The sequence below is a fragment of the Herpailurus yagouaroundi genome, unplaced genomic scaffold (genome assembly GCF_014898765.1).
Source record: "Herpailurus yagouaroundi ecotype Mexico unplaced genomic scaffold, PumYag 198, whole genome shotgun sequence".
NCBI classification, from domain to species: domain Eukaryota; kingdom Metazoa; phylum Chordata; class Mammalia; order Carnivora; family Felidae; genus Herpailurus; species Herpailurus yagouaroundi.
In genome coordinates this window covers 27,559,180-27,584,344 of record NW_024412429.1, presented here as the reverse complement: position 1 = coordinate 27,584,344, position 25,165 = coordinate 27,559,180, and the positions used below count along the sequence as shown (strand labels likewise).

At 41.0% G+C, this 25,165-nt stretch overlaps 1 protein-coding gene across 10 annotated transcripts in view; it reads right to left on the bottom strand.

The window, feature by feature from the left end:
• NHSL1 (NHS like 1) overlaps positions 1–25,165 on the bottom strand; it is a 249,591-nt gene that overhangs the window by 65,869 nt on the left and 158,557 nt on the right. For 8 of the 10 annotated variants that reach the window (XM_040449049.1, XM_040449050.1, XM_040449052.1 and 5 more), the window contains exon 2: positions 4,801–4,953. In XM_040449049.1, coding sequence (XP_040304983.1) covers positions 4,801–4,953 — 153 coding nt within the window. Of the gene's footprint in view, positions 1–4,800; positions 4,954–7,670; positions 8,020–25,165 lie in introns of those variants that run through there. The other 2 variants (XM_040449054.1, XM_040449057.1) reach the window with 2 other exon arrangements.

The window sequence follows — 25,165 nt, the reverse complement described above, 5'->3', positions numbered from 1 at the left end:
TTACAAAAAATTATAAATCTAGGTACATGTATGTGGTCATTAGCAGTAAATCATTACCTAAATCTCTAGCAACAAATCAACAAAAGCAAATCATTTGCTCTAAAAGTATGGCCACCAAATTCTATCAAATTCTCCAGAGACTAGCCAACAACAAATACAAAAGATCTCTGCTCTGTTTGGACCAGAACAGAGTGAACTTGTACATGGAAGACACCTGCTCCAGCCATTCGAGATGCCATTTGACAAACTGCCCACCTCCTCTTTGATGGCAGGATGAGAGGGGGGCAGACGTGGGGGAAGGGGTCTCCCAAAGCTTTTCTTTTCCAGCTGACTGAGCTCTCTACCTGCCCAATGTACTTCATATACCTCTCCATTACACCACTGTCTATTTACTTCAGTCTTGACACAAGACAGCAAGCTCAGCTCTTTAAGGTTAGAGACCCATGTACTTTCATTAGTTCATCTAAAAACTCCTGGCATAGTACAGAATTGATGCTCAAATACTTACTCCATTGAGTTTATCATCTGCCTTTATGTGCTAACTCAAACTTAGCTTTTTCATGAAAACATTTTCCAGTAAAACTTTCAGTACCTACCTGTATTTCTGCATTAGTTTAATAAGCCAATGTTTATAACACTTAGTTATGAATTTATTAGTACTCACTGTATCATTTCCCTCCATATTTTATGATGCTTGAGAGCTGAGCTCCTTGTAAAAACCGACAGAAGAACTGATACAATGGGCATTTAATGACTATGAAAAAGTGCCAACCTGTTTAGCATTAAAGAACAGTATTCCTTCCTTGAAATTATGGATATTGTATATTCCCATGAAATTATGGATAAGGTCACAGTAAGAAGAGAAGGAACAAAATAGATTACTCATTGTGAATAATTAGCTACCTTTGTATATATTTTTTAAAGGTTATTTATTTTGGGGGCGCCTGGGTGGCACAGTCAGTTAAGCGTCCGACTTCAGCCAGGTCACGATCTCGCGGTCCGGGAGTTCGAGCCCCGCGTCAGGCTCTGGGCTGATGGCTCGGAGCCTGGAGCCTGTTTCCGATTCTGTGTCTCCCTCTCTCTCTGCCCCTCCCCTGTTCATGCTCTGTCTCTCTCTGTCCCAAAAATAAATAAACGTTGAAAAAAAAATTAAAAAAAAATAAATAAAGGTTATTTATTTTTGAAAGAGAGAGACAGAGAGAGAGAGAGAGAGAGAGAGAGAGAGAGAGAGAAAGAATCCCAAGCAGGATCCGTGCTGTCAGCACAGAGCCCGACTTGGGGCTTGAACTCACGAACCGTGAGATGGTGACCTGAGCCAAAATCAAGGGTCCAACACTCAACCATCTGAGCCACCCAGGTGCCCCAATTACCTTCCTATATTTTTAAGCAAAGAACACTGAGGTCAAATTAACTTAGACTGATAGCTTTTGTATAACATCATACCTTGGTAGTGCCATATGTTCAGGGACTGAACTTTTTTCTGTTTAATCTTCACTCATAATGAGGCAATAAATGCTCTGTACTCATGTTTATCTTGAGTTGCTAGCATGATGCATGGGAGGTGTGGTTCATGAAGTTCTGTACGTGTGATTAAAAGTAAATAAATAAAGAGGAAAACAACTCAGCCGCTCTTTCCCATTTCAATCACTATTCTTAAATTTACCATTTACCTAAAATCTCTTAGGGAGTATTTAAATCCAGACTTTAAAAGCTGAGCTCCAAGAATTTTCCGAAGTTGTTAATTTTATTAAATAGCAAATCCATTTGATGAGGCATTTTAGGGCATTAAAGCAATTACTAAGGCATTTGCCTTTTCAAGATAAAATTCAAGTGTAGGCAAAACCAGTGGTGATGATATTTCATATGGGGCTACTGAATAATCGAAAAGAGAATAAAATCAGAAAAATCTATATACAGGTGTTCAATCTTCTATGGGAAGAAAAGAGACACTGTGATCTGATACTTGAAAACACATGAAAGAGGTAGTGAAGTTCAATTTCCTGGAGAGTGATCAAAAACAAAAACAAAACAAAAACAAAAAAAAAAAGCCAGGCCTGATATTCAAACTCACACATACCTTCCTGAGAGCTTCTCCACAAGCCAGACAGTGAGTGCAGTGCTCTGTTGTTCATAGCTCTTGAGAGAAATGTTAACAATGGCATGGCCTCAGGGGTTTGTCCCGGGAACTGTGCCATTTAATATTCTTATTAATTATTTGGGGGAAGAAGGTGAGCTATAAGGAGAGAAGCTCTTGCTCAAAAGGTACTGAAGATAAATCACTAGGTAGTGAAGGGATATAGCAGAAATTTTGGTTGGATTTAGGTACATCATGAACGCAACCAAGGTCAAATACAATTCCAAGGCTGTATAAAAGAGCCCAACTAATGCAGTTCTTTTCACTTTAAGCTTACAGTCGCTAAATATATGACCAGCTAAATGAAAAAGGGGACCCAATAACCTAATTTCTGTACAGTCCAATGCCAAGACTGGAAGATACAAGATACCGTAAGATACATGAGGTAATCTAAGCATTAGAAAAGATTCAAGGAAAAAAAACTAAGGCTATCATCTAAATGTTTGTATAGTTCTGTTCAGAATACCAAGTCTATTTTGAGTCTATAGATAGCTATTCCTTCTTTCTCTAAGCAGAAATTATCTGCTTTCTGGGGTGCCTGGGTGGCTCAGTCGGTTAAACATCCAACTTTGGCTCAGGTCATGATCCCGCGGTTCATGAGTTTGAGCCTTGCACCAGGCTCTGCGCTGGTGATGTGGAGCCCGCTTGAGATTCTCTCTCTCTCTCTCTCTCTCTCTCTCTCTCTCTCTCTCTGCTCCTTCCCCACTTGCGTGCACGTGCACTGTCTCTCTCTCTCTCTCTCTCTCTCTCTCTCTCTCAAAACAAACAAACAAAAAAGAACGAAAGAAACTATCTGCTTTCTCTAATTCCTATACAGCAATTTTTGGCACATCTCTTGAGAATTTTTCACAGTTCTGACCTGTACTATAGAAGTAAAAATTCCTTGAGAGCCAAGACTCCGCCTCTATAGCCTGCATTTCTGCCAGAACAAAAGATTTCCAACAAGTGGATGTCAAAGCCAATATAATGCAGCGGTTAAGAATATGGGCTCTGCAGCTTAGGACTGTTCAAGTTTGCATCCTGGTCTCATCATTAACTAACTTTGAGGGCAGCCGGGTGGCTCAGTCGGTTAATCGTCTGACTTTGGCTCAGGTCATGATCTCGTGGCTCCTGAGTTCGAGCACGGCTTCAGATCCTGTCTCCCTCTCTCTTTGCCCTTCCCTTGCCCCAGCTCTTGCTCTCAAAAATAAATAAATTAAAAAATAAATAAAACCAAACAAAAAACCAACTTTGAGATCTCAGGCAAGTTTCTAATCTGTGTATCTCCACCTCACCACCTGTAAAATTTGCATTAAAATAGTAAAAAGATTATTGTGAGGATTAAATGAGATAATACGTGTAATGGGCTTAGAACTGAAGCTGGCATATGGACAAGTGTTTAATAAATATGAGTTGGGGTCCTCATGCTGGGATTCCCTTGAATCAATAACAGATTTCTTCCAGATTTCAGTCTTTCACAATTAGATAAGATACAGGACATCCAGTTAAATTTCAGATAAACAACAAGTACTTTTTCTTTTAATATATTTATTTATTTACTTTAGGAATCTCTACATTCAACGTGGTGCTCAAACTCAGGACCCTGAGATCAGAGTTGCATGGCTCCGATCAAGCCAGCCAGGCACCCCAGCAACAAGTACTTTTTAAATAAAACTACGCCCCAAATATTGCCTGGTAGGAGAAAACTGGTGGTAGAGTAAGAACATTAGTTTGCTGTTTTAAGAAAAAAGTCTCTGAATCTTAAAGGACACTCCTTCGTTTAAAGAACTTCTTCCCTTCTTCATCACTTTTTTTTTTTTTTTTTTTTTTTTGAGAGAGAGAGAGAGAGAGCGAGACAGCATGTGAGCAGGGGAGGGCCAGACAGAGAGGAGGGAGAGAATCCCAAGCCGGCTCCCACACTGTCTGTCAATGTGGAGCCCGATGTGGGACTCGAACTCACAAACATGATCTGAGCTGAAACCGAGAGCTGGACACTTAACCGACTGAGCCACCCAGGGACCCCTCTTCTTTATCACTTTTGAGAAGCCCTCCCTGCCACACATTCAGATTCCTTCACATCCACGGTAAGGTGAAGTGAAAATGAAAATTTTAAACTAGATACAGGAGTACACGCTTCCTGTATTTCTCACCGGCCACTGCGTTGTCTGCCCGTCTGTTGACAGAACCTATGCTTAATAGCAGACCAGCTGGGTGCCGCCCACATTCTGATAAAACAAACCACTGTGAGCGCTTTCAAAGTCTATATGTAGGTCCCCTTTTCCCCCAACTCGAACGAAGCAGAAACAGACCACTAGAAAGTATTAGCTGTAACAAATTTGCTTTGAATACTTCCGATGGCTCAAGAAAGGCGATGGCAAAGCTTCCCATGTAAGCAGGGTTCATTTGGATTCAACTGGTACCCGTGGCTTGAACACGGGAGAGAGTTTCTAAGCAGGGGTGGAGCCTTTGAGGACAGATCTGCGTGTCTGTAAACTGGCAGGTTCCCACAGAAACCAGGACATCGAGGGCTCGTATTAGGTTGTAAGTATTCATGATACCTTGAAAGAAACAGCGGACTGTATGTTCTCTATAAATAGGTCTTCTTTTACAAATAGCAATCAAATTTGTGCTTTCATTTCTAGCGGTCGGTGATCCAAGAACCGCAAGCTGGCAGCATGCGATCTTACCCCTCAATACTGATTTGAGGTTGAGCTTGGCCTGGCGGTGCAGGTCCTCCACACAGGGCGGTCTCGTGGCGGGAAGGAACACGTTCTCCTGCTGGTGCCATGGGGCCGTGTAGTGGACTGTCCATCTACTCTCCTCGTCTAGGTTGGAAACAGCTGCAGAAAGAAAGGCAGAATAAATTACAGGGTCAAAATAAGCTGCAGTGGCTGCAAATATTTTACGTCAAGATGGGTTTCTGGTGCCTAACACACCCACGGGGTAAGGGCCGACAAGGGGGAAGGGGAGCAAGTTCTGAATAAGAGTTAACCTTAGGCTCCAGGGGTCCTGCACACACAGTGTTTTGCCCCTAAAGGGAAAGCTGAAACTGTCCATCACCCCCCACAACGTTTTGGTAGAATTGCTTCCTCAGTTGATGGCTTTCCAGCATTTTAGGCACTTCCTCTGCTCCAACGTTAGAAAACAATTAAGAAAACTGATAGAGGGGCGCCAGGGTGGCTCAGCGGGTTAAGCGTCCGACCCGATTTCGGCTCGGGTAGTGATCTCACAGTTCATGAGATCGAGGCCCACGTCGGGCTCTGTGCCGACAGTGTGGAGCCTGCTTAGGATTCTCTCAGCCCCTCCTCTGCTTGCGTGTACATGCACACTCGCTCTCTCTCAAAATAAATTTAAAAAAAAAGAAAAGAAAATTGATAGAGACCTCCAATTCCTACTTAACTCCACCATAACAAGTATATATTATCTAATCATACAATGCCATTGCATCACTAAATGTTAGATTGCCAAGACAAATACAAATTTCCTACTAAGAGTTTGAGACCAAATCTGTCCCCTCTAAAGCATTACTTTAAGACATCACTGTAATAAACACAATTTTTAAAAAAAATTAAGCATATTCAGTATGTCAAAATACATTTAAATAGCATATCTAACAGAAGTAGAAATCAATTTGTGTGACAAAATTTTCTCTACATTTCTTGCTTTCGTAGAATACTTTTCTTTCCATAGAATACTTTTATATTAAAAAATTTAATTCCAATGCAATTAACTTTTCCCAAAATAATCCAATTCAGTTGAATCTTCCTAACACAAAAGAGGATGTCAGAGGAGGAAATGATAGGTAATCATGAGAGTACCCTAAATCTCTATAATAATTTTCCTTGATTCCTCCAAGGGCTTGGGATCTCGGTGTCTATTTCATTTTTTCCTGAGAACACAGATTAAGTGTCTTAGTGTTCAAGATAAAATGAACAAGCATGCATGAACTACTGAACTCTTCTATTTGGACACATTTCAAATTAAGTCAAAGTACCTAACAGCACCATATTAGAGCTACTATAAAGATCATATGAAATAATACATGTGAAGCATGATTGTAGCAGGAGCAGTGAAGTTACTCTAACGAGGCCCCTGACTTTATAGCTATGGCTGAAGGGGAACCTGGCCTTTCTTAGTGCCCCTAGGCACCTGAGTCACAGGGTAGCTCTCCCCCATAGCCCATCTTTTCTATAGCTGTTAAATGCTGCAAGTCTCGTCTCCAAATAATTCATTTCTCAAATCACCCCACCTTCTCCATAAATTGCTAAATGGGAAAATAAACATGGAGAACTAGACATCAGCTAAAAACAGAAACGTCTGTGTGCTTTCTGCTGTTTTAATGGTTGACAGGAACAGCATGTAAATTAGGCACCTGGTATTTCACGTAACCTCTGGTTGAACAATGTTTTGCATGGTGCTTGTAACTATCAATCTGAATACATATAATCCACAAAGCCGTGACTTAGTCCTTATGTATGTGCCTGGGAATCTTGAGCAGCGCGCAACTCACCATATGTCCTCCAAAGGGTAGCCGTGGTTTAACTGCAATGTTTTGTGCCGATGGGCATTTATTTGACACTGAATTACCGTGCCTCATGGTTGGAAAATACTGAAAAGCGAAACTTCCCATTTACCAATTACAAATCAAATCCAAGTAATGGTTCTTGTGTCTGTGCAATCATACCATCAGCCCCATTGTGCAGCTACCAACTGGCTCTTATGAAAGGACAGTTGTCTCTTCTCTGGAGCATCTCACTCTTGCCAGGGCAGATTTTAATCTATCCGTCCAAAGATACCCTTCCACCAAGGGAGCTACAGAGAATGAGCCGAGAGTGCTGTTTTTTGTTGCTTTTTCCAGTATCTCTCTTACCAGTTCTCTAACCCATCCACATTTAGCTAGTTTAAATTACTGGTCGAAAAACTACATTAAACTAATCCCACATCTACGTAAAATTAAAACCATGTGTTTGTAAAATTTATACTCTGCAAAGAATGAAGAAGCACCTGAATTAAGGAAATTTAAAACACCGGTAAGTACACAATGCAACCATGCCACAAAAGCTGTACTCTATACAGTGACTGAACAGTCTAGACGGAGTTTGTCCTCGAGCTCTAAAATACATAACAGACAGTTCCAGGGAGTTTTAGAGGATCATCCCCATCAAAAATACGTGATAGATCATACACGGCCTCCCTGCACAGTAAGCCAAAGAACCAAAAAACCATATATCAAGGTGGACGTAAGGTAAACACAAGGTTTTTCCCCCCTTTTTCAAAGGGCTTCTTTTGAGAAGCACAAAAGAAGCAAATTCACCTAAAATCCCAACCAGAAATAAGTAAGACATGCTAAAATCACACAATTCTGCCCTAGAGTTATAAAATCTGAGGTATTTGAACAACCTGGTGAAGAATAGAGTTTAATTTGTGCTAATTATATTGTTTCACATTTTAATTTCATCACGCAAAAAGATGTAGTACATAAAACACACACACACACACACACACACACACACACACACACACACACACCACGGGCGGTGGGGGAGAAATTACTTACTTTTTTTCTTAAAAAGTTTAATTAAAGACTTGATTTTTGCATTAATGAAGACCACCATTTCCAGATGCCCGCATAGAGCTTAGAAATTTAAATCACATTAGCAGCTCAACCCATCAAGCAGGTGGTGAGCTGTATCCTTCCGCTCCAGATTCTAACTTTCTTCTTCCAGTCTCAAATCCTTAGACATCTGCCGGGGGGGCTGATGTAATGTTGAGGCTGAGTTTATTGTCAGGCAGTTTCAAGCCATTACCAGTCCTTGAACCTGAAAAGCTCCCGGTGAAACCTAATCTTTAAGGCTGAGAGCCGCAGTGACAAAGTGTACAGAAAGAAAGAGAAAGCCAATCACAATTCTTATTTGCATGGTAGCCACATCAGTCTTTCTGCCTCGGTGCTCACTTATTCACTTTCTCTCCAACAGATCAGAAGTTTCTCCTCTCTGGAGTCCACAAAAACAGTGCAGATTTTCCTCTACGCAAGTCAAGGCGAAGCAAATGTGTGCCCCATTTTCACTAGGCTACTAGGAACATCCAGATCTTTTTTACTGGAGCCCACAAGAGTCTTACAGCAAGTATGTTTTGATTCTTGGACTCTCCAGTTCATTCAGGCATTTGAACTGATTTGGTGGGGGTGTGGGGGGGAAGAGCCAAACTATTGTTTCCCCGACCACGCCCCCAGGCTCTGCCTCCCATACCAAAGGAACCTTTACAAGCAGTAAAACTTTACGACAGAATCTCCTCAGAGCTGTAAATGATGACTTCGTTGCATTTTCATGGAAATTAGTACCTCCTGGCTTCTTACCAAGTTGGTTTTGTACCAAGTTTGATTTTACCAAGTTTGATTTTTTTTTCCCAGTGACTGAGAATCAGCATTGTAATTGTACTGTAATGATTTAAATCTGACTCTACGTTCCTCCCCCCCCCCCCAGAATAGTAATTCCAAACAAACATTATTTACGTTTCTCTTTAACTTGAATAATACACATTACTGGATTTGGTTCTTCTGTCCATTTGCAATTAACCTCCCAGAACTGGGGAAAGAAATAGAAAGGGAAGAATCAGAAATAATAATACACAAGCCGGCACTAGAAAAATACCTTCTGGGGTAAAGGGACTGGAACAAAAAGGAAAACCCAGGTCGGGAAATACTATGAAAACGGACCAAGGGAAAGAACGATCCTTATACCTCTGCCGACTTTCAATTCATGGCAGAACGGTTCTGGAGACATGTTAGACAACCTCTTGTTTCATAGCTTAGGGCCAGACTTATAAATGAATGGAAAAATGTAATAATCCACTAATGCAAAACATTTAGTTTATAACAAAAGCTCTTAGTCAAAGAAGAAAATTTATATAAGGGGCTCCCTCTAGGGAAAGCTTTGGAATGATTCCCCCCCAAATGTTCCCTGCCACCCCCCACACCCTTAACCTTAGATTTTGGACAACAGCAAAAACAAAGCCAACAAAAAAGTAAAACACACATATTATCATCTCACCATACATATTATCACAGATTTCCAATTTGTGTTCTCTCATCCTACACATAGCCTTACTTACAAGTAATTACATGGCCAGATGGCAAACAAGAAGTGACTCAAATGAGAAACGACTCCGAAGTTAAATTATATAGCTGCCTTAAATTAGCGAGCGAAATTCCCCTTAGGAAAACAAATTTATAAGCAAGAGTTATCTGGTTCTGCGTCTCAGCCTCACTGCATTAGAGACAGGTAGTAGCATCAGATGGGCTCAGGACAAGAGCTGTCCTCTTCACAACCCACAAGTTTCCGAGGTTAAATGTCACGCCACGTACTTGCCGTTGACAACAGCATGCACCTATACAGCCACGACTTCCAAACACTCATTAAAAAGGTATACTGGGCACAATACTAAGTGTCACGCATTTGGGGGTACAACCATGAGGTCTTATATTCTTTTAAGCACGGAGCTTACATTATTTGACGATAGACTACAATCACATGACATGTGAGAAGGCAGTAAGTGCAATGGGCAAAAAAAGAAGTTGAACAGGATAAAAACAATTTTAGGGCGGGGGAAATGGCCAGGTTGCAGCAGCAAATAAAAGTCAGGGCAGACCTCACTGACACGGTGAGATTTGAGTAAAAACCTTAAGGAGGAGATGCCAATAAAACAAACATCTACAGTGAAACCCATTGGTGCTCATGTAAGGAGGGACTATGTTTGCTGGGCAGGGGTAAGACCTTACCAAAACACCAGGACTAGTCGGAGAAGTGACTAGAGTCACTCTAAGCAAATGAACTGTCGTAGGAGTCCATGCGGAGTAATTTCCTTTCTCACTCAATATTAAGCCTCCTAGTAAGTGGCCAGGAGTGTGTTAAGACAATGCTGCTATTTGGTATTCGGTTACACGCTCGTCAGTGGTAAGGCCAGGGGTAGAAATCAGGCTTCTGTCCCAGCATCCGGGGTACTTTGTCCTCTGTGCATTATTCCATGCCGTCTCCCCCAAGTCCAGATTTTCAGCTGTTGGCCAAATAAAGTATGCTACTTACCATAGTACGCATTAGCTTGTATTTCAAAAGAGTTTATTAATTATAAAGATTTCCCAGACAGTTGTAGCATCTCTTACTTTCTACCCTGCATAACAGCATGAGAAGAAGGAAGTGGCTTAGAATCTGCATTGCCTCAGTGTCACAGTTTATTGAAGAGCCAGGTTTTTATGGAAGGGTCTAGTATTCTTTTTCATTTTTAGTTGCACCATTTATACATTCAACAGAGAATATATAAACCCATGGTACGTCTTCTTCCAACTTTAGCCCTATAATAGCAGCAATTGTTTAAAAAAAAAAAAAAGTTCTAATATTCCAGACATGGAAAGTTGACGGCATGTCATAGGGAGGAGTGAAGAGCCCAACACTGGAGCCATCCCATCCAGGATACTAGCCACTTACTTACTAGAGGAGGGACCTCTCCATACCTTGGTTTTCTCATCTGTAAAATGGAAGCAATAATAGTACCGATGTTATAAGGTTACTATGAGGATTTAGATATGTCCTTAGAACAGTACCTAGTATATGGTAAGCATGTATATTTGTTAGACAGATGAATGAAATCTTAAGAGATAGCTAAGCAGCTCTAAGCTTAATAAAGGGTCAGTCATGCTTTCATAGAAGAGAATCAACCTCACAGACCTCGCAGTCTTTCTGCTTGTCTCAGAGTTCAACTACCAGCTCCAGGAATGATGGCTCTAAACCCACAACTTCCAGTTTCTATGCCCTTACTATCTTCTCTACTGCCTAAAATTCTCTCTATCCGTTTACAAAAAATTCTCAGTGGTCACCAGTGTACCTCTAACTAGAACCAATGGTCTCCTCTCTCCTCTTCGAATCATCTTTAATTACATGCCACCAACGACCCAGTTCTTGAGCTTTTCATCAACACTTGCTCCTTTCCTACATCTGACTGTTCCTTCTCTGGATTCTAACAAACTTTTAACAAGCTTCCAAGAGCCTGTCCTTAAACCTTTGTCCTGTGCTACTTACTTATTACGCCTTGAAACCTTAATGATTTTACTGGAGAACGGCGGGCAGGAATCAGCAAATTATAGCCCTTCAGGCAATTCTAGCTGGCCCCTTTTTAAATTGTTGAACAAAAATTAAAAGAACAATATTTCATGATGCAAAAATGATATGAAATTCAAATTCTAGTGTCCAATAATAAAGGTGTAATGGAACACCACTATACCCATTAGTTTATCTACGGACTATGGCTGCTCTCAGGCTGTGTGCACCAAAGACTGCAGGGCCTGCAAAGTTGAAGATATTTACTCCCTGGACCTTTAGGGAAGAAGACTACTGATCCATGGATTAAGCTATTGCCTTTAAACACTCAGCCATCTTCCTCTCAAACTACAGTCTTTCATTTGTCTGTCCTCCAGATCCATATTGCTAACCTCTACCTAAATTTCACATTATCTCATGCAGGGTGTCTAATTTAAGTCAGTCTGCTTTCCTCCCAAACCCTTAGCTGCTTATCAAGAACTTTCTCATTTCTAGTAGGGCTACAGTCAATTTTTCAGTGAACCAGAAGGTAGATTTCATCTTCAGTGAGAAACGAGAAAATTGTTATCTAGAAGCTAATGCAACGTAGGAGCGAAGATGAGAATCTGGGTGTCCTGATTTCTCTTTAATTAGCACATACTAAGTTGAGAAAAAAATATCTTTGGTACATTCAAGTTAATATATCTTACATAAAAGTCCTTATTAGGACACGTAAATAATAAAAATATTTGAGAATCATTGTTCTCTAAAAATACTACCATATATTACAAAAACAAAAAAATGCTCTCCATCACTTGAAAAATCTTGGTGGCTTCTCCTGGTCTAAGGCATTCTATTACCACTTCTACTGTATAAATATTTGCATCTTTATAAAATCCCAACATTTCTGCTTAGTCTTTCTCTGAAACGAAATCTCATTTCTGACCAAACATTTAACATTTTTCTTCTAGGAATCACCTGATTATTTCTATAGTTATCTAACTACTTATCGGGAGTAGGTACACAACACATTAGCAAAGAGATAAAGAAATATTTCACAAAGTAACACATATTCTAAAAAACTCAACTGAACTATGCATCTGCATTCCACCATTCAGCAATTTTACAGCGAGAACTTGTTAACTGCCTTGCCTTCGACATCTGACATCCAGGTTAAAAGTAAATCCAACTTGGTCCCTGACCTTAGGAAGGTCAGAGTCTAATGGGGGTGACACACCCAAACAGATAAGAATAATAAAGTAATGAACAAGCATAGGGAAAGAGATAAGGCCATGATATTAATGGGAAAGATGGCAAAGGGCATCCACACCATTTGGAGAACAGAGAGGAAGAGAGGACTCTTAGAAAAAGCAGTCATGGGGGCGCCTGGGTGGCGCAGTCGGTTAAGCGTCCGACTTCAGCCAGGTCACGATCTCGCGGTCCGTGAGTTTGAGCCCCGCGTCAGGCTCTGGGCTGATGGCTCGGAGCCTGGAGCCTGTTTCCAATGCTGTGTCTCCCTCTCTCTCTGCCCCTCCCCCGTTCATGCTCTGTTTCTCTCTGTCCCAAAAATAAATAAAAAACGTTGAAAAAAAAAAAAGAAAAAGCAGTCATGGGCACACAGAGGTTCTGAGGTTCCTGATAAGCTTATGGGGGGGGGGGGGTGATGTGGAGAAAGACGGCAAGGGAGGTAGAGAGAGGCAGGGCCAGACCCTGAAGGGCTTTGCTTCCCACAAGGGGGTGGGTTTTCATGGGTGGGCCAGGGAGTCACTGATGGAGTTGACAAGGGAAAGTTGAAGGACCAGTGTCGCATTTCAAACAGATCACTTGTACAAGATGAGCAGTGGGTGTGAATGGACTCCACTGGGGGCAGAGAGAGAAGCTGGGAGCTGGTATAGCAACCCATGCCAGAGGTGAGGAGGTCTGAATCCATTTTTGCTCAGGGCGATTTTTCAACAACTCCCTTGGTCTTAACCAGCATGTATTTAAGTCTGTAACATGTATGTTTCAGGAACATAGGCTTAAGGTATAAAAATTTTAAATTAAGCCTTAGCTGTTTTTATTTTATTTTATTTTATTTTATTTTATTTTATTTTATTTTATTTTATTTTAGAGAGAGAGAGAGAGAGAGGGAGAGAGAAAGAGAGAGAGAGAGAACTTGGGGGTGGGGGGAACAGAGGGAAAGAGAATCTTAAGCAGGCTCTCACCTCGGCGTGGAGCCTGACTTGGGGCTCGATCTCACAGCCCTGGGATCCTGACCTATGCCAAAAACAACAGTTGGACACTCAACCAACGGAGCCACCCAGGAGTCCCAAATCCTACATGTTTAATAAAGGACTCTGTTTCCACACAGGTCTTCATCTTTAGTATAACTTAAAATACACCCTTGTTGTTTTTATTAAGGATGAAAGATTATATGTTTAGCCCCAAAACCTTCTTAAGAGCAGAGCTGTCTATGGCTCCCAGTACTCAAAGATAAGGCTTCTATCTCTTGTAGTCCTTCCCCATGTCCCCTATGTCCATTTCTGCAAATCTTCAGGCCATCCTCTGTGCATTCAATGCAGTTGGGCATTACAAGTTTTTATGTTGAATCCAAAAAACTTTTACATACTTTGTTAAACAGTATTTACTAAATAAGAACACTTTCAAATACTGTCCACAAGAATTATATGCAGAAATGAGATATGATTATGCCATATAATATACACATTTTGAATTAAACAAAATCTGAAGGCTTGATCAATTGGAAATGGGATGTATAATCAATAAATAAAGATTACTGTGGTTTTTAAGCTGGAAGGGAGGGAAGGGGAAAAAATCTGATACAATGGAATACTGATCAGGGCCATGTGCTAAAAGGTAATGTTCAGCTCTTCTCAAAGGAAATTTACCTCTTCAAAATGTAAAATTTCTCAGCCCAAACTTATCTATAAACAGGACTCGTACTGTTAATTTGTTTTAGGCTATTAAAAAGCCAAGCTTGACATCTAAAAAGAAAGACTATATGTGACTAAGTTAACTTAGGTGTCCTCATTATCTTTACATATGGTTAGAATACATGAAATACAATTTTTAAATCCACAGACACACCCATTCATTCTTGTGCTTTTCAGACCTGGAGCACTGGAAAACATCATAGCAGAAAGTACCCAATACAAGGTCCTTGGGCCTATAAAACAAAATACATACACTTAATAGTAAGAGATTTTAGAGATATTTAAAAATTACCTAGGAGCATAAGCCATTTCAACATTCATAATAATGTTTTAGTAATAAACTTATAGAGAGCTTAGTCCTATCCTAGAGTCTTCTCACAACTCTAACTTTTGGAGGTAAAGATTAGGTCTCATGTTTTTATAAACACTTTCATTCACATTGAGGGCAATGGTATATACAGTCTACGATTCTTATCAAAATAACAATCATTATTGAAGCTGCAAAGCAAATAACACAGGCAGATGAACACAGTTAATAAACATATAAATAAGAGAGTAACTTTAAAACACAGGGCTATTACTCTGAAAAACAGTACGGAGGTTTCTCAAAAAATTAAAAATAGAACTACCCTACCACCTAGCAATTGCACCAGGAGGTATTTATCCAAAAATACAGGAGTGCTTTCTTCGAAGGGGCACACGCACCCCAATGTTTATAGCAGCACTGTTGACAATAGCCAAAGTATGGAAAGAGCCCAAATGTCCATCACCAGATGAATGGATAAAGAAGATGTGGTACATATAGATACGATGAAATATTACTCGGTGATCAAAAAGAATGAAATCTTGCCGTTTGCAACAGTGTGGATAGAACTAGAGTATATTAGTTAGGTGAATTAAGTCAGAGGAAGACAAATATATGATTTCACTCATACGTGGAATTTAAGAAACCAAACAGATGAACATAAGGGAAGGGAAACAAAAATAACACAGAAACAGGAAGGGGGACAAACTATAAAAGACTCTTAAATACAGAGAACAAAATGAGGGTTGCTGAAGGGCTTGGGGTGGGGGGATGGGCTAAATGGGCAAAGGGCATTAAGGAGGACACTTGTCGGGATGAGCACTGAGGGTTATATATAAGTGATGAATCACTAAATTCTATTCCTGAAATCATTATTACATTATATGTTAACTAACTTGGATGTAAATTTAAAAATAAACAAATAAGCAAATAATAAATAAATAAAATTGTAAAAACAAACAAAACACAGGGCTATCAGATAAAATACAAGATGTCCAGAGAGAAAATTGAATTTCAGGGAGATCAAATTTCACAAGTAAAGGATTTTTTTAAAAATCTACAGTAAAATTCATTTGTTAACACAATTGTAATTATATATATATATATGTGTATATATATATATATACTGCCTTAAGGATTTAACACAACAGATGAAAAAAATATACTTTATATTATTCAAGACAAATTGAATTGACTATAGGTTCTTGCTGTTAGGCATTTAACTGACTAGAAATAACCCAAAAGGTGAGTTGGTTACATGTGACTAAAGAATCTCTCTCTTATTTTTTCACAGCAGGTATTCTCACAAATTTCTACTATTCCTCTCTCAATAGTCTAAGACCTTAAGCATTCAAAACTTCTTCTTTGATTCACTGGTCAATTTTTTATTCCATTACTGAAAAGCTGCCATATAAGAGAAATATTAGAGCCACTGCACAGGGAAAGGACCAGCCTGCCACCTTCCTAGTCCAGCAGACATAAAAGGGAGAAGCAATAACATGTGTCCCCTGGTGTGACGAAATACCAAGGATAAACATCACCTATGGTAAAATCAAGTTAAACATTTTTGAGAAGTTAAATATTTCCTGTGTAAAGGGAATACAAGAGCTAAAAATGAACAAGCTAAAAGTGGAACATTTTGCAGGTCTGGCCTCTCCAGTTATACAATTAAATAATAATGATAGGAATGTGCCAGATTAAAAGAGATTTAAGGAACACCACAGTCAGATGCATATCCTGGAGAGAATACAAGTTTTAGAGAAACCAGCTATAAAGAAAGGCGTTACACAGCAAGTGGAGAAATTTCAATTATGTACTGGGTGGGATCTCAATCTTATGCTTTCTACAGTTATCTAATGATAACACACACACACACACACACACACACACACACACACAGTAATGTTGCAGAGGGGTGCCTAGGTGGCTCAATCAGTTAAGCGTCTGACCCTTGATTTCGGCTCAGGTCATGATCTCACAGTTCGTGAGTTGGAGCCTCCACTGGGCTCTGCACTGATGGTATGGAGCCTGCTTGGGATTCTCTCTCTCCTTCTTTCTCTCTGCCCATCCCCTGCTCGGGCTCACTCGCTCTCTCTCTCTCAAAATAAATAAACATTAAAAAATGGTTTTAATTTAAAAACGGTAACGTTATGGAGGCACATCCCAGAAAGAAAACGTATCTGATAACAGATGTTCATGAAGAATTATATTAATTGTCCCTTAAATTATGATATTTCATAAAAGTATGTTAAAAATCCCCAACATTCTAGAACTTCACTAGTGCAATGATCTTTTCTTTCTTCTGCTTCTGAATTAATCTTTAATGATGAATCATATGGCATATGGAAAGCAAGACCAGTGGAAATCTCCCCATCAGTATCTGGTGGGGGGAGTTGGTGGGTGTAGAAAGGGAAACCTTAAGAGATGATAATGTATCAGTTATTTAGAAGGAACCTGATCTGGCATCCACTTTGCCAGTTAACTCTGATGCTAGGAAACACCCTTTACTCTGCATATGTTGAAGCTAAAGGCTTCTGCTGTGGATCCTAGTTAATAATTCAATCTAAAACCATTGCTACCATCTGCTCGGTCAATTTCAAAACGTCTGCTACCATTGTGACTAGTTTAGTCAAGCCACAACATTCACGTGGCAAGTGCTGAACAAATGAAAGGCAAGGCAGACAGAAAACATGCTATGACAAAAAGAAACCCCAATCAAAAGTCTAAAACACAAAGGGAGCTCTGCTGACACAGCATGCCAAGTTCAACCCTGCCTGCAGAGATGGAAGGATGCAATGTCTCTCTAATGCGGGGCAGGGGACAATCTGGAGACTGTCCCGAGATAATGGGCACGAGGCAGGGCTGACAGCGGAGAGCTCTGTGAAGGGAATGGGTCCTGAGGTTGGAAGAAATGGTGAGCAGGGTTATGGCAAGGGCAAGTTGAAAAGGGGAGATTTCCTATTTTCCTAGGCAGAGCTGAAGGCAGTCTCAAAAGGCATCGAATCCACTGTCTTTTATTACACAAAATAAGTGACCCACAGGACGTGCATCACAGAGCTATCCAGCACCCCCGTGAATCCTCCTTTGTGTGCTCCACTCGTTAGGACACCAGGCTCTCTCTGCCCTCACTGGGAGTAGGCTGGGGGGGCAGGGCTCCAACTGTCCACACTCATCTCTGCCCCCATGCCTTCGCACCTGTCATTCTTCCACCTGGGATGCTCGATCCCTGACTGATCCACTTGGCATGCCCTGGTTGTTTTTCCTTAAGACACATTCCTTGACAGAGCTTTAGTAACTCTTTAGTTCAAAAATACAGGCCATGTTCCTTCGAGTATAACTTCCTCAAAAGTGAACTGCATCTGTCTCGCAGAAAGAATGAATGATTTCCTTAACTCTGAGCCTCTTATGCTTGTGCCAATTATTCTTCGTGACATGTTGTAGAGCTCTAATCCATCCACCCACCTAGTACTGATTCATCTAATTCATTCTGCTCAGCCTATATTAGGAATATAAAGTCTCATTCAGGAGAAAAATAATGTATATGAGTTAGAGCTACATAGCAATTAGTCCAATTCTAAAGTTAACCCACTTTGCCTTTCCTAATTCAATCATTCAAAACACAGAATGCTTATTAGGGGTCTACCATGTCTTACAGAAGAGGATAATTTTCTGTGCTATTTAAATTTGCCATAATTATATCCTTTTGTAATAAAAATAACTTAAAAGGAAATGAACCTTAAATTTGAAAAGAAAAAAAAAATCAATTCAACCTTCCTTTTAAAATCTTCAGGGAAGAAAGAAAAACGAAATCTCATTGCGGCCTGAAAAGCCAAAGTATAATGAATGTGATGATCTGAGAGATCTAATTTAAGAGCCACGTGATGAGCTGAAGTGATGAGCCCAGAGTGATACTCTGGGCTCTCTTGCACCTCTAAAATTGGACAATATTAAGGATTCATTGACTGATGGTATTACAAAACTTACAAGAAATCTGTACTTGGGAATTTTCTACTTAGAAAAAAAAATGAGCAAAGGGCACATCCTCATCAAGACTACATGTGGGGTGGGACTGGGTGGGAGGTGGACAGCTGACAAAATAAAGTAGAAGGTCGCCACCTACAGGCGGATGCTGTAAACTAACGAAACACTGGTACAGGACAATGACTCCTCTGCTACTGTCTCTTGACAGAAAAGCTTGGAAGAAACGGCTCTAATTTAACAAGTCTCAAAAGACCGTTCTCATCTTCCTCCACCAAAGGAAGACCCCTACTCTATAATCTCTGTGAATTTTCTTAAACTACCTCGCATCTGCAACCAAACGCAGCTTAAGGAAACACCCCTGAATTATGTAAAACATATTTTATTGATTTTTTTTTTAATGTTTATCTTTATTTTTGAGACAGAGACAGAGCATGAGCAGGGGAGCAGCAGAGAGAGAGGGAGACACAGAATCCGAAGCAGGCTCCAGGCTCAGAGCCTGACATGGGGCTCGAACCCGCGAACTGTGAGATCATGACCTGAGCCAAAGTCAAACGCTTAACCACTGAGCCACCCAGGTGCCCCGAAAGCGTTTTCATTTAGGGAGAAAATGATTCTGAAGCCGTATTCCCCACAAACACACCAAACATGCTTTATTTAAAATGACTACTTATCATCACTTAAATTAATCACAGTGAATGATCAATAAATAGAAAGACTTAAAGCATCATTTGAAGGCATTGTTTTGTAAGCAACGGAACAACCTCACAAACTGTTCAGTTTTTCTTTTCTCTACTTCCTGTGATCTCTTGAATTGTTTTCCATATGGTTAAGATGAGCGCTACAATTAAGAAACTGGTGTGACCAACTGCTTTTGTTAAGAGGCCAGCTGGTTCACACGCAAAATGATAATTAGACAAATTAAGACAGCCCGCTCTGCTTTGCTGATGAACTGACAGCAGCACTAGTTAAAATGTCTAAACTGTCTTTGGCTTTCTAGTCATCGCAAAGGTTGACCTAGGTGAAGATAACATTTGTCTCATTAGGGTTGGCTTAAAAAAAAAAAAAAGAAGAATTACACAGTCTGAAACTATTGGATGGACAGCAGCAGCATTCTTCAGAGAAACCCCAGCTCCTTATTAAGCGTGAGTGCTATGAAGATTCTGTAATTATGCTGGAGGGGTCACAGCAGGAGCAAAGGAAGGTCAGCCAGGCATAAAATGATGTTCCGAATTAGTCTGGAGGGTACAGAACTTTCATTAAAGTCAAGCAGTCAGAGACTTTTGAAAGGAATAAAACCTCTCCTATGAGCTCAATGTTTCATACTCTTTCCCTGATTTTTTTTTCTTTGCAATGGAGGGAGATAAGAATTATTTTTGATAACTGAACAGCAAATGGGAGCAAGACGCAAGGGTGAAGACATCAATCATTGCAGGGGGACATATGTTCAGTAGCTCTACATTCTAGTAACCTAATACGTCTAAAGCAAGGAGTTCACAACGTAGATTCTGAACTGACGCCACAGAAGTGCCCCCATGCTTGCTGGCATTTCCCGGAACCAGAGGGCAATACAATTAGGGCACAGCTGGAAGGAAGGGAGGCGTGTTGATTGCACGGCCCACCTAATTAGGCCCACACAGAATTTGAGAAAAATCAAATGGTAATCAAAGCAAGAATGCTGGTGCTAGATAATGGCTGGCCACTGACTTTGTTAAAATGATAGGCTTAGCTCCTCCCCGGCACGATCACGAGGGCTCAAAACAGCAGACACAAAAAAATGGAATCGGTCACATCTTAGCAAGTAAAATGTTAGGAAGGATTAAGACGAGCAGTTTCCCTCATGGACCTAACTAACAACAGTTTCAACGTGCAGTCAAGAATAGGAAGCTTGGAATTGTAAAGACAGGTGCAGATAGTTCCTATTTCAGTGCACTGTATTTGGTTGTTGTTGTTTTTATCGCTAAGGGGAAAAGGTGAAGGGAGTAGAAACCTCCGTAACGATTTTGACCCACAATAAAGACACAAAAGTATTTTCCCCAAACCAGGTAAAAAGAAAAGCGAGACAGATATTTGGGGAGAAAATGAAGCAGATAGGTTCTTGTAACGCAACTTAATCTTCCCAAACCTCGGTCAAATTGTACAGCAGCTCTCAGAAGAGTCAGCTCAACCCGTTTGTATCACCTTATCTGAAACACCCGTCTCTTTGTGAGTAGCAGTCCACATAAATCATTACATGATACAACAAGTTCAAATGAAGCTCCCGCTTTTCATTAGCAAACCATGTTTGATTGCATAAACATTGAGGCTCTCGCAGGCGGTCCTAAAACACCTGCACTTGTCTTGACATTTATGCACAACGGAATGGAATTATTTTATTCTAACTACTTTCTGAAGAGAAATACTCACCGACTGTACCCCACTGGATAGAGGAATCAGGCACAGACTCCAGAGGATATATTACATTCATTATCAAAACGAATCCCAGAGCATCTATGGAGAGTTCATGCCAGCAGGATGTCCCGTGTTGAAATAGGACAAAATTCACTTTGTTGTTCGGTAACCTCCCTCCTTCCTCTTGTCAGTACAATCACAACTGCCCATCAACAACGGTAACTCTATTCCGAACTTTCCAGCTTCACTTAAATTGTGTTTGCTACCACCACTCTCCCTTGCCCCCCCCCAAAATCGCCTCTGCTTTCTGCAGCTGCTGAATGCCACAAATAGCTTCTTGTATAATTTGACTTAGAATGCACCCCAAACTAGACATGTTGAATGGCAATGTGAATGCTTCATTCAGAGAGAACTAAAATGTGTAGAATGCCCTAAAAACATCACAGTGGTAAAGAGGATCATTTGGGAGTCTTGGGGCAGAGAAGTGCTTTCAGCAGTAGCCTGCAAATTCTTCTCAGGTCTATGCAAATGGCAAGAGAAGGGTTGCAGAAGATTCCCACAGGGATCAAAGGATTAGCTAATTTCCCTGCGTCTGCCCTGTCTGGATGGGGTTTCCCTAAAGTTGCCTCCATTCTCCACACACATTTTTCTTCCTCCTCTCCTAATAAAATGCACTTACTCTAAATCTATTCATGCTCTAGCATCAATGATCCATTCTTAGGTTAATTTTTGAGACTGTTTGCCTTAATGCTTTGTGTGTTCCACACACGGCAAGCCCCGTCTCTGATATTTTTGTGGGGCTAGAGCCAAATCCAAGCAGTTCACTTTGCAAAGTCAGTTACTCCACAATCTGATATAACAGGACAGCATGTAACAAGAAGGCACCTGGCTGGCTCAGTCGGAAGAGTGTGTGATTCTTGGTCTTGGGGTTGTGAGTTTGAGCCCCATGTTGGGTGTAGAGATTACTTAAAAATAAAATCTTAAAAAAAAAAAAGTAACAACACATAATATTCATGGGTACACTCAAAGAAAGAGGAAAAGCATCCGTCTTTATGAAATGGATGAGGGAGGAAAAAAGCCAGGAACTTAAAAGCATCTATCCTACAGAGCTGCAACAGCCTAACCTCTATGAAAACTTCCCTTAGGAAATAGCTTGCAAATAAGAAAATAAAAACTTCTGTACAGATAATGGCTATTTTCACTTCACAGATGTAAGTCGTTTTTTGAAAAGCTTCCCTGTATGTTGAAGTTGGAATTTATTTTCCCGAATACCAAGTATATTGGCAATCAAATGATTACGGGAGCTGGAGGTCAGGGAGAGGTAAGAGTTCAAGGACACCTCTTTCGGTTGCTAGGTAAAAATGGGAGCCAGAAGGATGAGGAAATTGCCTTTTACCTGCTCTCTTCCCATCATCCTCTGGGTCTCAGATTAACTGACACTTCCTTGGGAAAAGAAACCTTTCCTCACCCTCTGACTCTGTTTACACCTCCTATTAATCACCCTGATCAAGACCCATGCTTTTCTGATTGCACTACCACTTGTTTTCGGATAGTTGTTTGTTTAGTGACTACACGTCCCACTAGACACATGATCTAGACACAAGATCCAGAGGCCATGGCTCTCTGGATTCACAAGGCCTGGGGGCTGAGCACCAGATCTGATACAGAGTAGGCACACAAGTATTGTTTTATTAAAGGAATGAATTATAGAAGGAAAAAGCTTAAACAAAACGAGATCCAGAGAATTTAGCTTTCTTCTATGGTATTAAAGAACAACTAATGTTAAAGTATCACAGTATTGGTGGACAGCTTTAACTAGACACAAAAGTTAGTTTCAAAAAAAAAAATCACTTCATTCATTTCCAGCCTCGACTTGCTCATTAAAGACACTATACACCAAGCACAGTACTAGGCCCTGGTGAAACCCAGATGAAGACAACCTTCTCTTACAAAGTCTCCCTTGGCCTTTTTGTCTCCCATGCCTTCTCCCCAGAAGAGTCATTACCCACTCCTTTGTGGCTTTATCCCTCCCTAATTTTACTTATCTATCTCCTCTACTAGGACCTTCGTTCCTTGAGGTTGGGAACCGGGCCTTTGTTGGTTTTGGAGACGCCAGTTAAGTTTGTTGATTGAAGAGCAAAATGAATGAATAAGCAACCAATTCCTTATCTGTTAGGAGTTCCATCGGATAGAAGACTGATAAAATCAAATGGTAATAAGACAGATTTTCAAAGAGAGGGTGCCCTCTAATGGGAACTAGAAGGAAATAATATCAGAGAAAATGAGGAAACACGACAGAGCAGGTGGATGAGTGAGAATTTGCTAGATGCAGAAGGATATGAAACACATTCCAACTAAACAAAAGAGCATGAGCAAAGGAACTGAGTGGTCTGTATGTTGGGAATACTGAGTTACGTGTGTAACGGACGGTGCACATCGCCTGCACGGCCCCAAACCACCTTGTAGAATGCAGTGCATGTGAACGTCTAGCAGCTGAAAACCACATGTCCCAAACTCCCTTACACCTGGCTTGCAAAGCTGGTCCAGCTGGTGAATTTGACTGAGGACATCAGTCCACACTGCTGCTGCTTTGGCTATTTCTGCTGCTAAGTCTGGCTGTGGGGGCATTTTGGTAGGAGTGGTAACTGAAGTCTCAGTGCCCGATCCCTACTTTTGCGGGGATGGGAGGCAGAGCGGGTGGCATTCATCTGCTAGTAAGGTATACAGCTGAGGCGGTGTGGTCTTGGAGTCAAACACTGGGTGCCAGCTTCCTGACTGCAGTAGAGATAACGGCTCCCTTGGTAAGTCAGTTCTGAGATGGTGTCTGGGGTGGGGGTGGGGGGGGTCGTTCCTGGGAGTTCAGCTTGGACCAGTTTCCCGAGCTTTTCCGATGATTGTATAAGTACCATACGCCCTGTGTTAAATCCGCTTCTGTTACATTGTTGTCTGCAATTGAACCTGCCTGAGAGAACCTGCTGGCCCACTGGGATGACAAAGTGGTGCTCGTAGGGGTGGCGGTGGGAGATGCGGCTGGAAAAGTAAATCAGGACCGGTCCAGTTTTTGCGAGGCACCTTGCCTGTCAAGTCAAAGAGGTTAGACCTCAGTTGGTTAGGCTTAAATACCAAAAGTTTTCACAGAAGACAGTGGTCTGTGTTTCAGAAAAATTTTAGAGGAAAAGGAAAACTGAATCGAAAAGGTAGGCAAAAAGGTAGGCAAATGCTGTAGATCCCAGGGTGACCATGTTGATGAAAGAAGGAATGGGGGTAACTAGTCCGCCCTCTTTTTGGTAACCTTTGGCTGGGTCATCACACTTTCTGCCTCTCTTAAATGCTTTATCTACTCTAGCTAGACGCCAACGGCCCAGGGGTAGGATGCGTCCACCCGCTGACTTGAGTTAGCCTCTCGCCTTACCGGTCTCTCTTTTGATTTCATAATGTTGGGCGATTTGGGGTAAATACTTTAGTTCCTAACTATTTGATACGTAGACTGATTTTCTCCTAAGAGTAGAATTTGCATAAACAATATGGTCATGATAAAAGCCCATAACTGAAAAATCACATATTCTCAGTACGTATTTTTTAAATGCTGACTTTCCCCCAACCTTAGTTACACAGAACTGAAGTACTCCGTAAATTCTGATAAAGAACACACAAGAACATCTAACCACTACCAGTATTAAGGGAAAGAGCATCCGCTAACTGAAACAGGACAGCCCACACCTTGTTAAAGCGGCTATGAAGGCAGTGTCAGAATACTCAGATGGGAACAACAGAACGTACTCATTATATTAAGCAAAAAGAATTGATTAAGAGATATTAAGGAGCTTCCAGAATCTCCCGGAGGGCCAGAGGATGAGGAGTTGACATGCCGCACTGCCAAAACTGTCACAGTGAAACACTGCTGTTGCTGCCACCTGCTGTCACTGCTGATCCTGTGCAAGTCTGGATGCGAAGTGTCCAGAGAAGCCAATGCCTCAAGAGCAAGAGGCCGATGCTGCTAGTAGGCTTACAAGCCGATGCAAACAACCTATACAGCTACTGCCTAAGTTTCGTACTGCATCCATATTCAATACTGGTGGACAGAGCCTTTGTCACATACCTGCACTCTAGCTGCAAGGGAGTCTGGGAGTAAAGGCATCTGCTTAGCTACCATGATAGGAGGGGTCAGGCCAGACAGGGATTTGGGTGAGCCAACGACAGAATCTGCTGCAGGATTCCCAGCCACGTTCTTCAGGAAGAACAAGCTGTAATATCATCCAAACTCAATTGGGATTTGTAGTCTCTTAGCTCAGTTTTGATTCAAATCCAGAAATATGGCTATTAACACCAGAACTCCCTGAGTCAGAAGCTGAAACGGAGAATTCTTTTATTCAGATTG